General features: G+C 45.0%; 1 protein-coding gene across 1 annotated transcript; it reads right to left on the bottom strand.

Annotated features, from left to right (window-relative positions):
- Positions 1-740: 740 nt before the first annotated feature.
- On the bottom strand, positions 741-13,495 carry PRDX1 (peroxiredoxin 1). The gene is made up of 6 exons (XM_032430146.1): positions 13,397-13,495; positions 11,326-11,442; positions 8,406-8,559; positions 7,920-8,042; positions 6,568-6,698; positions 741-1,093 (listed from the first exon to the last, which is right to left on the bottom strand). Exons 2-6 carry the CDS (start codon positions 11,429-11,431, stop codon positions 1,008-1,010), a joined length of 600 nt encoding a protein of 199 aa, XP_032286037.1. The 5' UTR covers positions 11,432-11,442; positions 13,397-13,495; the 3' UTR covers positions 741-1,007.
- Between the last annotated feature and the right edge of the window lie 1,020 nt (positions 13,496-14,515).

Genomic DNA, 14,515 nt, shown 5'->3' with positions numbered 1-14,515 from the left:
GGTCCTGGGATCGAGCCCCGCATGGGGCTCCCTGCTTGGTGAGGACCCTGATTCTCCCTCTCTCGCTCCCCTGCTTGTGTTCCTGCTCTCCCTGTCAAATAAGTAAAATCTTAAAAAGATTTTGAGAGCGAGCAAGTGCGTGAGCATGAGCAGGGAGCCTGACATGGGGCTCAATCCCAAGACCCTGGGATGGTGACCGGAGCCAAAGACAGACGCCTAACCGACCGAGCCACCCAGGCGCCCCAGCACCGTGCTTTTGATACAGAAAGCTTTAGCCTATAAACACTAGGGCTCTTTGTCTCCCCCACCCCCTTTTAGTTTCAAAGACTCTACTTCTGATCTTTTTACAAAGCCAGTACCAGGCAGGCATTTATCGTAAGAGGCCAAGCTTCAAGTTCTCATACAGCACTCCCAGTAGTGTAAAGGTAAATGTCTAAGTAATCTCATGGGGCCTGAATCTAAAGCCTGCAATTTATGCTTTAACCTATAGCACAGATTGCAATGCTTTAGCCAACATTACCGCAGGTCTTGCTTTCTCCCCCCAGATATAGTGAAATTACGACCTTGGTTCAACTTCCATTTCCTGTGTCTACTTGCATATCCCCCTGCCCCCAATGTAATTTTCTGATTCTGAGGCAGCTCTCACCCTCATTTTCTCCTAAAAAGAGAAAGCAGAGCGTAAATTCCTCTCAACATCAAAAGCCTAGTACTCCTCCACCCAAAATGAAGACTCAACAAGGTCTCAGTTCAAGTTTAATAGAAACAGAAGACAAAAAGTGATGCCCTGCTACTGTACATAACAGTTGGCCTGCCCCATAACAGCTCAGGCCCTTCTCTCCAGAGGAAGAAAGGCTGGCCTCCCCAACCCCTGCAGGAAAGGCCTGTCCTGTCCCCATACCACATCTGCACAGAGTCTAAAGTTTTACGTTCTAAGCATGACAATAATACAAAAGAGATTTTGTTTTCATGGCCACCCACTGCAGCCCAGCCCTAAAATGACCCGGCGCTCACTTCTGCTTAGAGAAATATTCTTTGCTCTTCTGGACATCAGGCTTGATGGTATCACTGCCAGGCTTCCAGCCAGCTGGGCACACTGCAAGAGAAAAGTATTAAATTAATAACCTGCTCAGTGGTGAGCTCCACCTTCCTCCCGTGAACAAATGGGAGACAAATGGACAAAGGGCTCAAAACCAAATCTGGTACCTTGAAAGGCTGAACACTCTGGAACCAGGAAGCCTATGCTACAGTCTGAGATCCTTCAAGCCTTTTAGTGCAAGGCTAACTATAAACATGTTATTTAATCCTCACCATAGCCCTAATACTATTACACCTAAATTTATGCATGTAGCACCTGAAATTTAAAGAGTAACAACTTCAATTGTATGCTTTGTTCTAGAAATAATCTGTCTAAAGTATATATGGCAACACAACTATTAAAATTTGTTAACAGTAGGGCGCCTGGGTGGCTCAGTTGGTTAAGCGACTGCCTTCGGCTCAGGTCATGATCCTGGAGTCCCTGGATCGAGTCCTGCATCGGGCTCCCTGCTCGGCAGGGAGTCTGCTTCTCCCTCTGACCCCCCTCTCATGTGCTTGCTCTCTCTCATTCTCTCTCTCTCAAATAAATAAAAAATCTTTAAAAAAAAAAAAAAAATTTTGTTAACAGTAGATAGGTGGGTGAATGGGCATTTTTATTTCCTCAGTAATTTTATGTATGATTCACATACATATTTTAAGATTTTTTTTTTTTTTTTTTTTTTTTTGACAGAGAGAGACACAGCGGGAGAGGGAACACAAGCAGGGGCAGTGGGGGAGGGAGAAGCAGGCTACCCGCGGAGCAGGGAGCCCGATGTGGGGCTCGATCCCAGGACCCTGGGATCATGACCTGAGCTGAAGGCAGACGCTTAACAACTGAGCCACCCAGGCACCCTCACATACATATTTTAAAAAGCCTTAAATGCTCTTCAACAAATGGTGCTAGGACCAGCTGGATTTCCACATGTAACCAGAATGAAGTAGACCCCTACTTCACACCACATACGAAAAATTAACTCGGGGGCACCTGGGTGGCTCAGTTGAGCAGCCAACTCTTGGTTTCAGCTCAGGTCATGATCTCCTGGGTCTTGGGATGGGACCCCTACACTCAGCAGCGGTCTGCTTGAGATTCTCTCTCCCCATCTCCCTCTGCCCCTCCCCTCTGTGCTCTCTAAAATAAATATATCATGGGCGCCTGGGTGGTTCAGTCGTTGGGCGTTTGCCTTCAGCTTAGCTCATGGTCCCAGGGTCCTGGGGTCGGGCCCCACATCGGGCTCCCTGCTCCACGGGAAGCCTGCTTCTCCCTCTCCCACTCCCCCTGCTTGTGTTCCCTCTCTCGCTGTGTCTCTGTCAAATAAAAATAAAAATATCTTTAAATAAATCTTAAACAATAAAAAACTTTATGACCATGGATTTGGAAATGTATTCAATAATAAACAGTTAAATTGGACTTGATCAAAATTAAGAACTTTTGTACAAAGGACATTTTCAAAGAGTTAACACACAGAATGGGAGAAAATATTTACACATCGTATATCTGAGGAGATTAACAACCAAAATGTATAAAAAACTCCCACAATTCAACAAAAACAACCCAAGGGCGCAAGGGTGGCTCAGGTTAAGCATCTGCCTTTAGCTCAGGTCATGATCCTGGAGTCCCGAGATTGAGCCCAGCATAGGGCTCCCTGCTCAGTGGGGAGTCTGCTTCCCCCTCTACCCCTCACCCCACTCTTGTGCTCTCCCTCTCAAATGAATACAATCTTTAAAAAAAAGAGACAAAAAAAGACAGCCCAGTTCAAAATGGTCAAAGGACCTGAGCAGACATTTCTCCGAAGAAGGGAACACAAAATGGTCAATAAGCATATGAAAATATGCTCAGTATCACTAGTCATTACAGACATGCAAATCAAAAGCACAAGGACACCTCTTCACACCCACCAGGATAGAGAGTATTAAAAAAAAAAAAGTGTTGGCAAGGTTGGAAAGAAACATTTAGTATTGCTGGTGGGAATGTGAAATGGTGCAGCTGCTATAGAAAACAGTTTGGTAGTTCCTGAAGAAGCTGAACAGAATTACATGACCCGGCAATTACACTTCTAATGTAAATACCCAAAATAATTGGAAACAAAGATCCAGACACCTGCTTACCATTATTCTAGCAGCATTATTCACAATAGCCAAAAGGTGAAAACAATCCTGTGTTCATCAACAGATGGATGAATACACAAAATGATATATACATAAAATGGAATATTATTCAACCTTTAAAGAAGGTTGATACCCACTGCAGCATGAACCTTGAGAACCTTGAATCCATTATGCTAAGTGAAAGAAACCAAACACAAATGGACAAATATTGTTATGATTTCACTTACATAAAATATCTACAATACACAAACTCACAGACACAGAAAACAAGTTACCAAGGGCTGGAAGTAAAGGGGAATGAGAAGTTATTACTTAATGGGTTATGGCTGGCTGGGATGAAACATCCAGAGAATACTGGTGATGGATGCACTACAACATTGTGTATGTAATTAATGCCACCAAACTGTACTTAAATGACAAATTATGCCATATGTGTTACATTAAAAAATTAAAAAAAAAAAACAACACTTTAATGACTTGTCCCCATACCAAGAAATAAGCTAAGTAAGTAAACAAAGCCAGGACTGTGTAAAACCACAAACACTAAGCTGTTTCTTCCCACTGGTAGCCCTTGAGAAAGCAACCCGTTTGCCCCCTTAGTTTAACTCTGCCAACCTGGATAGCCTGAAGGGTAGGACGGACAGAGAAGGCCCTACTTGCACTAAGTAACTACTTTCTACTCCTTGGTAAACAAAGGTCTGAGTTTGAAGCTTTCATACCTTTATTATGCAGAAAAAGCATAGCCTTCCAACCTTTTCCTACAATCCTGAGCTAGCAACGCTCCTTGGGCTAACCTGAGAAGAGTAAGAGAAAGAAGGGAACCAATCTCCTATTTTTCAATTCCATTTGCTCCACCGGTGATCCACCAGTGCTAACAAAATCTTAAAAATATACATATGTAGGGGCGCCTGGGTGGCTCAAGATGGTTAAGCGTCTGCCTTCGGCTCAGGTCATGATCCCAGGGTCCTGGGATCAAGCCCCCCATCAGGCTCCCTGCTCAGTGGGGAGTCCAATAAAGGGCTTTGCCACGCCCCACCTCCTCTGTCTTTGTGCTGAATCTCATCCCCCAGCAAGGGGCAGTCTCAGGAGCTATCTGCTCCTTCAATGCACTAAGGTAAAGCCCACACATGCTTCTACAAATGGTGCCTTCAGATACTAGTTGCCCACTGATTCCTATTAGCCTCCAACTCTAGCCAAGCCACCACTTTTGGGTCCCCTGAGCAGACACCACTGATTCGGACTCTTTAACAACTTCCACGTTCTGTATCATAAGATCAGGTCTGACATGGGCCTTCGAAAACTAGTCTTAACTTTTATCACCTGAAGAAAGAAAATGAGATGTAGGTAAGGCAAATTCATCCAAGTACACCTGTGCACTTCATCTTACCTCAGTAGCACTTGATCACAACTATTTTGTCCTCAATTACATTAGCTTGGGAGGTTATGGGGTTCAAGATCTCCATTCCCCCATATACCCAGCTCTTGCAGCCTCAGTCCTTAAAAACTAAATTAAGTCTTAGAGTAAGGTTGTCTCATTCTGGCAACAACTATACACCAATGAGGGGGAAAAAGATCAAAAAACTACAGCCTTACTAACTCAAAAGCTGGGATCAAGTAGTTTGATCACAAAACTGTAATGAAAATATGAGAAAAGTACTAGTGCTGGAGAAATAGCACAAGGAAGGCCTACACTCTAGCAAATGCTAGATAAAAACCCCAAGTTGAATCTGCTAGGTCATGTGTAGATTTTAGTAGGACAAACTTATAGGGGCGCCTGGGTGGCACAGTCGTTAAGCGTCTGCCTTTGGGTAAGGTCATGATCCCAGGGTCCTGGGATCGAGCCCCGCATCAGGCTCCCTGCTCAGCAGGAAGCCTGCTTCTCCCTCTCCCGCTCCCCCTGCTTGTGTTCCCTCTCTCTCTGTTGAATAATAAAATCTTAAAAAAAAAAAAAAGACAAACTTATAAAATGATTTTTGATCCTGAAACATCGAATGAAGAACCTTGATATTTCATCTCAAACACTCTAGCCCTAACTACTCCTCCTTAAAAAAATTTTTACATGGGAGCACCTGGGTGGCTCAGTCGTTAAGCGTCTGCCTTCGGCGCAGGTCATCATCCCGGAATCCTGGGATCGAGCCCTACATCGGGCTCCCTGCTCCACGGGAAGCCTGCTTCTCCCTCTCCCACTCCCCCTCTGCTTGTATTCCCTCTCTCGCAGTCTCTCTCTGTTAAATAAAATCTTTAAAAAAAAAATTTTTACATGAACATTTACATAATTTGGTTATTTGCTGATTCTAATTCTTACAAATATGACACCACCACAACAATACAATGTAATTTAGGAAGATAAAAACAGGGGTGCCTGGGTGGTTCAGTTGGTTAAGCTGCCTTCAGCTCAGGTCATGATCTCAGGGGCTCCCTGCTCAGTGGGGAGTCTGCTCCTCCTGCACCCTTTGCCCCCCCGCCCCCCCAGCTCACACGCACTTTCTCTCTCAAATAAATCTTAAAAAAAAAAAAAGACTGTATTAGAGCTGTCTCTGTCTAGTCTTTGGGCAAGTTATCTTAGTCCTAACTTTTATATTCCAAACTTCAAAACTGGTCATGTATTATCTTTAAAAAAAAAAAGGGGGGGGGGCGCCTCGGTGGCTCAGTCGGTTAAGCACCTGCCTTTGGCTCAGGTCATGATCCCAGAGTCCTGGGAGCCTGGGGGGGGGGCCGCAGGGAGAAGGGTCCCTGTTCAGTGGGGAGCCTGCTTCTCCCTCTCCCACTGCTGCACCCCTGCTCGTACTGTCAAATAAGTAAAATCTTTTAAAAAAAAAAAAAAAACCACAACTAGGGGCACCTGGGTGGCTCTGTCAGTTGATTCTCTGCTGTCATGGGTCCAGGGTCCTAGGGATCAAGCCTCAGGTGGGGCTGCTTCTCCCTCACCTCCCCACTCTGTGCTGTCTCTATCTCTCTGTCTCGCTCTCAAATGAATAAATCTTTAAAAAAAAAAAAAAACTAATAAAACAAATGTGATCACAGAAATTAAAAGCTCTTCTCCCAATAAACACTTGCCCAAGAACGGCATGCTGTATCTCTAGATGTAATTCTCAAACATTTTTTTTGCCCTTATACACACCTATGAAATCCTCCTACACTCCTTTAGTAAGTTAAAAGCTGCAGCAGTGACTCTAAATGAGCAGGGCAGAAGCAGAGACTATGCAGCTAGAACAAAAAGCCTTTATATATTCTCGTCCCAAGCTTTTCCATTACCTCACCCCATAATCCACTACAGAGATTTTAATTTCTTGAACAGACATACTTTTATTTGGTAGACCTTGTTCCTGCCATCTTTCCTATCCTACCACAATTCTGTTGTCAAAGTCACCAGGTGGATTGGCTTACCTTCCCCATGCTTGTCAGTAAACTGGAAGGCCTGAACCAGTCGCAGAGTCTCATCCACAGAGCGGCCGACAGGAAGGTCATTTACCGTGATCTGCCTAAGGATACCTTTATCATCAATGATAAAGAGGCCCCTGGGAAGAAGAGATTGAAGGTTTGAGGGATATGCAGTACAGGTTTAGAAATTGCTTCGTTAGAACAGAGATGCAGTGGGAATGAAAATGTGCTGGCCTCCCAGACTTGCATTGGCTTTGTCTTCCTGCATAAATAATGAAACGAGGAGTACCTGGCTGGCTCAGTCAGAAGAACGTGTGATTTGTGGGTTAGAGCCCCACACTGGATGTGGAGGAAGGGAAGGAGGAAGGAATAAGAACGAAATGGGATCGGGGCGCCTGGGTGGCTCAGTCGTTAAGCGTCTGCCTTCGGCTCAGGTCATGATCCCGGGGTCCTGGGATCGAGCCCCGCATCGGGCTCCCTGCTCGGCAGGAGGCCTGCTTCTCCCTCTCCCACTCCCCCCTGCTGTGTTCCCTCTCTCACTGTGTCTCTTGCTGTCAAATAAATAAATAAAATCTTTAAAAAAAAAAAAAAAAAAAAGAACGAAATGGGATCATTATCCTGTACGCTTTAAACTTATACAGTGATGGAGGTGCGTGGCTGGCTCAGTCAGGGGAGCGTGCAACTCTTCGTCTCGAGGTTGAGAGTTCAAGCCCCACGTTAGGTATAGAGGACTTAAAAATAAAATTTTTAAAAAATAAATTAAATAAATAAATAAATAAATAAATGTATGTATGTATGTACGTACGGATGTATGTATGTATGTGCCTGGGTGGCTCAGTCATTAAGCGTCTGCCTTCAGCTCAGGTCATGATCCCAGGGTCCTGGGATCGAGCCCCGCATTGGGCTCCCTGCTCCACAGAAGCCTGCTTCTCCCTCTCCCACTCCCCCTGCTTGTGTTCCCTCTCTCACTGTCTGTCAAATACATACACAAAATCTTTAAAAAAATAAAAATAAAAATAAATAAATAAATAAATAAATAATAAATAGGGGTGCCTGGGTGGCTCAGTCTGGTTAAGTGTCTGCCTTCGGCTCAGGTCATAATCACAGGGTCCTGGGATCAAGCCCCGCATTGGGCTCCCTGCTCCCTGGGGAGCCTGCTTCTCCCTCTCCCATTTCCCCACTTGTACTCTCTGGGGCTCTTTCCCTGTCAAATAAAATCTTAAAAAAAAAAAACACACACACACAAAACAATGAAAGGAAAAAGGAGTCTACAGATCAGGGCCCTACCTTTCTCCAAAAGGCCCTCAAGTCAATCAGATAATTTTGATGAAATGTCAGTCCCCCTGGCAGGAATATACCTGAATGAGATGCCTTCATCAGCCTTTAAGACTCCATAGTCCTGAGCAATGGTACGCTTGGGATCTGATACCAAGGGAATGTTCATGGGTCCCAGTCCTCCTTGTTTCTTGGGTGTGTTGATCCTAAGAGCAAAAAGCACACATACAATCACATTCAAACTCTTGTGTAGCAAAAGGATTAACTGTATCTATTCCTTCCCTTTTTCAGCATTCCTAATCTAATTTCCCCCAAAGACCAAACTTTTCCCAGAGTAAAGTGAGTGCCTGAAGATAGTTTAGGTCACCAGGGTACACTCAAGCTGCAACCCAAGCTGCTTCTCCTCTGCTGCCAGGTAATAAAAGAGCAACAAGAGGAAGTCAGAGCCTTTGCACTCCTTCCATCAGGAGCTAGAAGGCAATACTTGAGCAACTCTTTTGTCAAAGCCCCCCCAGTCCCAGTTGCTACTTAGTTCAAAGTTCACAGGCAAAACTGATGAAGAGATTTACCATGCCAGGTGACAGAAATGAGAATCCACAGAAGCACCAATCACTTGACAGTTGAGTTTCTTAAATTCTTCTACCCTGTCACTGAAAGCAATGATCTCCGTGGGGCACACAAAGGTGAAGTCAAGAGGGTAAAAAAAGAACACGATGTATTTTCCTGGGGGGGGGGGGGGGGGAAGAGCCAGAAGTTTACCTTTGAAACACACTTCCTTGCTTTACAAAAAATAAAAACCAAGGGGCACCTAGTGGAGCTCATGGCTTTGGGGGAAGGGAGTGGGGAGCAGAGGGAGAGGGAAAGAGAATCTTAAGCAGGCTCCACACCCAGCACGGAGCCCAACATGGGCTCTATCTCACAACCTGATCCAGAATCAAGAGTCGTACGCTTAACCGACATGCCCCTGATAACTCTTGATCTCGGAGTTGTGTGTTTGATCCCCACACTGGGTGTAGAGATAACAAAACCCTGAAGTATCGTGGTGACTCAGTGTGTTCAGCATCCAACTCTTGGATTTCGGGTCAGGTCATAATCTCAAGGTAGACTCCACCCTCAGAAGAGGGTCTGCTTGAGATTCTTTCCCTCCACCTCACACAGGCAAGCAAACTCTTGCTCTAAAATAAGTAAATCTTTAAAAAAAAATAAAATCTTAGGGGGCGCCTGGGTGGCTCAGTCATTAAGCATCTGCCTTCGGCTCAGGTCATGATCCCAGGGTCCTGGGATTGAGCCCCGCATTGGGATCCCTGCTCAGCGGGAAGCCTGTTTCTCCCTCTCCCACTCCCCCTGCTTGTGTTCCCTCTCTCTCGCTCTGTCAAATAAATAAATAAAAATCCTTAAAAAATAATAAAATAAAATCTTAGGGGCACCTGGGTGGCTCAATCGATTAAGGATCTGCCTTCGGCTCAGGTCATGATCCTGAGGAGTTGGGATCTACCCTGCATGGGGCTCCCTGCTCAGCGCAGAGTCAGCTTCTCCCTCTCCTCCCTGTTCTTGCCCTCTCTAGCTATCTCTCTCAAATAAAATCTCTTTAAAAAAGAAAAAAAGTTCTCATCACAATTAAAAAAAAAAAAACCTAAAGAACTTTTCCTATGGAAAAAAAAGTCTTTTTAAGTTGATGGTAGACAACAACTGCTAAATGCCAAGACTCAACAGATGTCTCCTAGCAGCTAGTTTAGAACATCTTGTGGTAGGAGAGCCTGCATGAAAAAAACTTCCTTTCAGTTCTATGCTTTATTTTCCTGCCTCCCCATTAGCTGCCAATTATAAGATAAACACGGCTCAGTCTGGTTTTGATCTCTAGATAATTAAAATTAGCACAAACACCAAGTTCTCCAATAAAGAAAAGCAAAACCAAGGATGCAATTACTTACTAGATAAATGCCAATACACACAATTAATGCACAGGAAAAGCTCAAATACTGGATTCTGTCTTGCAAATCAATAAAAAGACCAAAAAAGAGGAAACCAGAACCTTTGACATTTCTTCCACAATGAACCACAATAACGGGACAGGTAAGGTTTAAGTGATCATCTAAATCACCACTAACCTATTCCTAACAAGCCTAACTGGACAAGAAAAAAATTTGAGGCATAAGTTCCAAAAGTCCTAGTAAGGTAACAGGATCTCTAGTTTAAATTTTACTGAAGTCACTCAGATTACCAGTAGAAGTAGCTCTTCAACTGGCCAAGCAGCCTCTCACCATAACTAATAAGTTGAGTTACTGAAAAGAGTTCCAAGTATTCACTCGTTTCCAGGTAGCGGCAATGTCTGAAAGTCAAAATAAGCTGCTCCTTTTGACATTTACTCTGAAAACCAGAATCACTGGAAACTCTGAACTCATCTGAACAACTTCTCCAGAGCTTTACCTAACAAGCACTTTGAAGCCTCAGCAGGTCAAGCCCTGGAGGACAGAGAGCAGCTTTTTCTAAACCTGTCTTTCTAAACCTCGAGCCTTTACCCTTGGGCCAGGGTCACCTCCCTATGGTGCTACTTGTTTGCCAGGGGAGCTTCCCTCCATAGGGCCCCTCTTAACTGCTTCTCATTCAAAACAAGTGTGAAGTGTTAGGAAACCTTAGTCACATGTTCTACGCAAAAGCTGAGTCCAGGAACTAATTACTATGCCACTAAAAAAGGTACACTTAACACCTGAGTTTCTGGTTTGCACTTCAAGGAATCAACTATCCCAAAAAACCCTGCTGTTCCAGGACTGCAAGGTTAAAAAAAAAAAAGAGGCTCATCAGAGCTAGCCAAGTGTCTGCATGAAACTATCACAGAAAGAGAATTGTTCCAACTGCAACATCAACTCTTCTCCTGGGGCTAACAGTCAAGGGAATGTGCCTAAGCCTCTGCCTAATAATACAGCAGCTCTAACATATATATTCTTTTTTTTTTTAAGATTTTATTTATTTTTTGACAGAGAGAGACACAGCGAGAGAGGGAACACAAGCAGGGGGAGTGGGAGAGGGAGAGGGAGAAGCAGGCTTCCCGCTGAGCAGGGAGCCCGATGTGGGGCTCGATCCCAGGACTCTGGGATCATGACCTGAGCCGAAGGCAGACGCTTAACAACTGAGCCACCCAGGCGCCCCTATATTTCATAAACTTAAACAGTTTAACCTCTGAAGACAAGCTTTCAATGACATAATGAGAGTATCTCCCAAAACAGTAATACAATTGAGTACTGAGAAGATAATTGAGCTAGTATGTCCAGGCATAATGAAGCATGGGCTTTTTCTGTAAGCAGTCTGAACCTAGGGTGTCTATCAGTGACCATGGTTGTTAATCACTACTTCAACATGCTCCTACTCTAAAGACTATGACCTAGGATATACGTCATTTTACAATCAAACCTAACAAATAGAGAAATCTAATGAGCAATCCTAGATTGTAAAATAATTCCATTTTAATGAATCTAATGTAATTACTCTTACCTTTGTAGTCAGATAGGCTGAGGTCTTTGAACTGGCCATCTGGCATAACAGCCGTGGCTTTGAAGTTGGGGGCAGGATGCCCAATTTTGGCATTTCCTGAAGACATCGTGCTATCAGCTGGAGATAAAAGAGCAAGTGAATTAGAAACAAGCCGTTTTTCTAGGTAACCAACACCCTTCTACTTAGCTGCAGAATGTCCAGTGACCTTAGTATATACATTAATTTTTATAGTAGTATGACGCATAAACTGAGCTTTCCGACTTCTGAAACAAAATCAGACATTACAGGGGCGTGTGGGTGGCTCAGGTTGTTAAGCGTCCCTGACTCTTGATCTCAGGGCTGAGCACGGAGCCTGCTTGAGATTCTCTCCCCTCCTCTCCTTCTGTTCCTTCCTCCTTCCCCTGCGTTCTCAGGGTCACTCTCTTAAAAAACAGTCTCTGAATATCAGCTTTTGTTTTCATTTAAAAACAGCAATTTTTTTTTTAAACTGAAGTAACCTCTATTGCTTTTTCTTTACTACCATTTGTGCAATGGCATTTTCTTCTGTAGTTTCATTATATAAAAAGCACAGAGGAAGGTTCAGCCTCAAACCTGAGCCCAAATAAACAATGCCATAATGTCTATTTCTAGAAGTGGTCATGTTGCCCTTCCCCTGGACTGCACCTTCCATCTGCCTTCCTAATTCAGGAAGCACACTTGACCTTTCTCCAGGTGCATTTGCCCAACACAGCACACAACCCTAAAGCCAATCCAACTTTTCAAGACACAAGACCAGGATTCTGGCATACGCTCAATTCCAAAACCTTAGGGGTTGTGTTTAAGCCCTAGAAGTCCTTTCAAAAATGGGTTTCTGATCTTGGGGCCAGGATTCTGGAGCAATAGTAAGTAGAACAAGAGTCTATTTATTGCTGGGGAGCCTGGCTGGCTCAGTTGGTGGAGCGTGTGACTCTTGATCTCAGGGTTGTGGGTTCCAGCCCCACGTTGGGTTTAGAGGTCACTTAATCTTATAAAAAAAAAAAAAAAAATCCTTACTGTAAAAAACAAAAAAACAAAAAAAATTACTTACTTCTAAGAAAAAAATGCTACACTGGATTCACCCAAGTCAACAAAGACAGGGAGCTGAGCTCTATAAACCACTAAGCCATCAGTTTGAAAGACCCAAGAAGCTAATATTCCACGTCCCAAAGTGCTTTTGGTGCATGATACCACAACCAAAAAAATCGTTGTGAGCATCGAATATTGCAAACTTTCTAATGCTTAATACCTTAATACCAAACAAAAAACTAATAAGGCAAGCTGCAATTTGGCGACCAAATATATAGAGTGTGACCCTAACATAAACTACCGTCTTGTCCAAACCTGCTTTTCGAGGTGGTCCCCACGTCCACTAAAGTCCGACTCAGCGGGGTAGAGGCCGTAGGACCTCAAGCCGGTGTGGGCCTCCGTGGGTCTGCCCACGAACTTTCCTGGCGAAAGCCACGCCCCCCAAACCCCACTTCAGGTTCCCTCCAGCCGCTCGCATTATCAACCCCCCACCGTAACACTTCGGTAAGCACCAGCAAAAAAAAAAAAAAAAAACAAAGCAGTCTTCACAAACGAATTTGGAATCACCACAATCCCTATTCCGCAAACGCAAAAAATAAAGGCAGAGAAGGGAATCAGTATCCGAGACTCCCCATCTAGTCACCGCTCAGGACCGAGGAACAGCCTTTACCTCTACCACATGACGCGCGGGTAGCCTCAGGTCAATTTCCAGGTCCATTCTAGAAGCTTCCCGAACCCGCCCCGCCCGGAAGATTAACTGAGGAGAGCCCACCACGCCAAGCCAATAAGCGCCCTCCGCTCGGATTGCCGGGGAAAGAGGAAAACTCGAGCCGACGTTCGTCTGAGTTTAAACAGGTCCCCGCATCCGCAAGGGAGGCCCACGGGAGGGTGCGCGTACCGCCTAACCACTGTCGAGCGTCAGACCTCGCCCGTCCACCTCCCCCGTCACAGAACCCAAGCTGAGTAGGGTAGGACCCCAGAAAAATGAGGAAAAGGCGACGACCCGGGTGTGGGGAAACCTTCTCACCAACTCTGAGAACAAAAACGCCGAAAACAAGGCAGGAAGAAGACGCGTGGAACGCGCGCGCGAGGCGCTGCCTTTATAGCCTGTAGGGCTCTCGCGAGAGTCAGAGCGGGCCGGGGGTGCAGGAGGAGGAGAGAGGAGGGGGATGTAGTCCGAGCCCCGCCCCGACCCAACGCGCCCCGCCGGGATGACTCAGCACTTTCCCTCGCTGTGGGCGGGCTCGGGCACGGAAGGTACGGATACCCCTCCCTGCTGCCGACATTTGGGGTCGCAGAGCCCAGAGCGAGTGTGTCCAAAGCCGAACGCCTCGGTTAATCCGGGATCTCTGCGAGGGTACCCTGTGCGTCTTTCCCTCAAGGCCCAGACCAGGATTATGGTCCTGTTGACCTACAGAGGATCACGTCTAATCCACACCAAGCACTGAAAACTATCCAAATATTTCCCAAATACTGATCCCCGCAGCCTCTGCCCTAGTGCTGCCTCAGTACTCAATCTCCTTCATTATTCTGATTTCCAGGATTGCCGCTTTCCTTCTCCCGCCTACTCCTTCCAAAGCTGCTGGAGGGAATCTTTCTGAAATCTGATCGTTTCACTCCTCTGGTTTGTGGTTTTAAAAAACTGGGGCTCTGTAGTCAGTTTCCTGAATTAAAACTCAGTGTCATTTTATGTGTGGCCTTCAGGCAAGAGCCTTACTTTTCTCACCTGTAAAATGGGAATACTGTTAATTCTCTGAGATCATCTTTGTTGCTCACTTGGCACAATTCCTAGTTCTTATACGGTAGGAACGTTAGCTTTTATTGCTAGAATTCTTCGTTGCTCCTAGATTGATTGTAACACCCAGAACAATGCGTCGCTGTTTCAAGACTTAAGGCTTTTGTTCAAATATGAAGAATCTGTTGCCTCCTAGTTGGACTAGAGAAAATGTCTTTTTGAAGACTCAGCTGAAGCATGACTTCCTCTGAAACCGTTCCTGACCTTGGCTCATCCCCAGAATTCCTCTGAAGTTGTTCTGGCTTTTGCTCATCCCCAGAATTTATCATTCCCTCCTTTGTGCCCCAAAATATCCTGTATGGCCAAAAGCTGTACAAAATAGCTCTTAAGCTATTTTACGTGTTTATGTGC

This window comes from Phoca vitulina, unplaced genomic scaffold (genome assembly GCF_004348235.1).
Source record: "Phoca vitulina isolate PV1807 unplaced genomic scaffold, GSC_HSeal_1.0 scaffold2, whole genome shotgun sequence".
NCBI classification, from domain to species: Eukaryota; Metazoa; Chordata; class Mammalia; order Carnivora; family Phocidae; genus Phoca; species Phoca vitulina.
The sequence above is the reverse complement of the archived record's forward strand: the minus strand, read 5'-3'. Positions and strand labels throughout refer to the sequence as shown.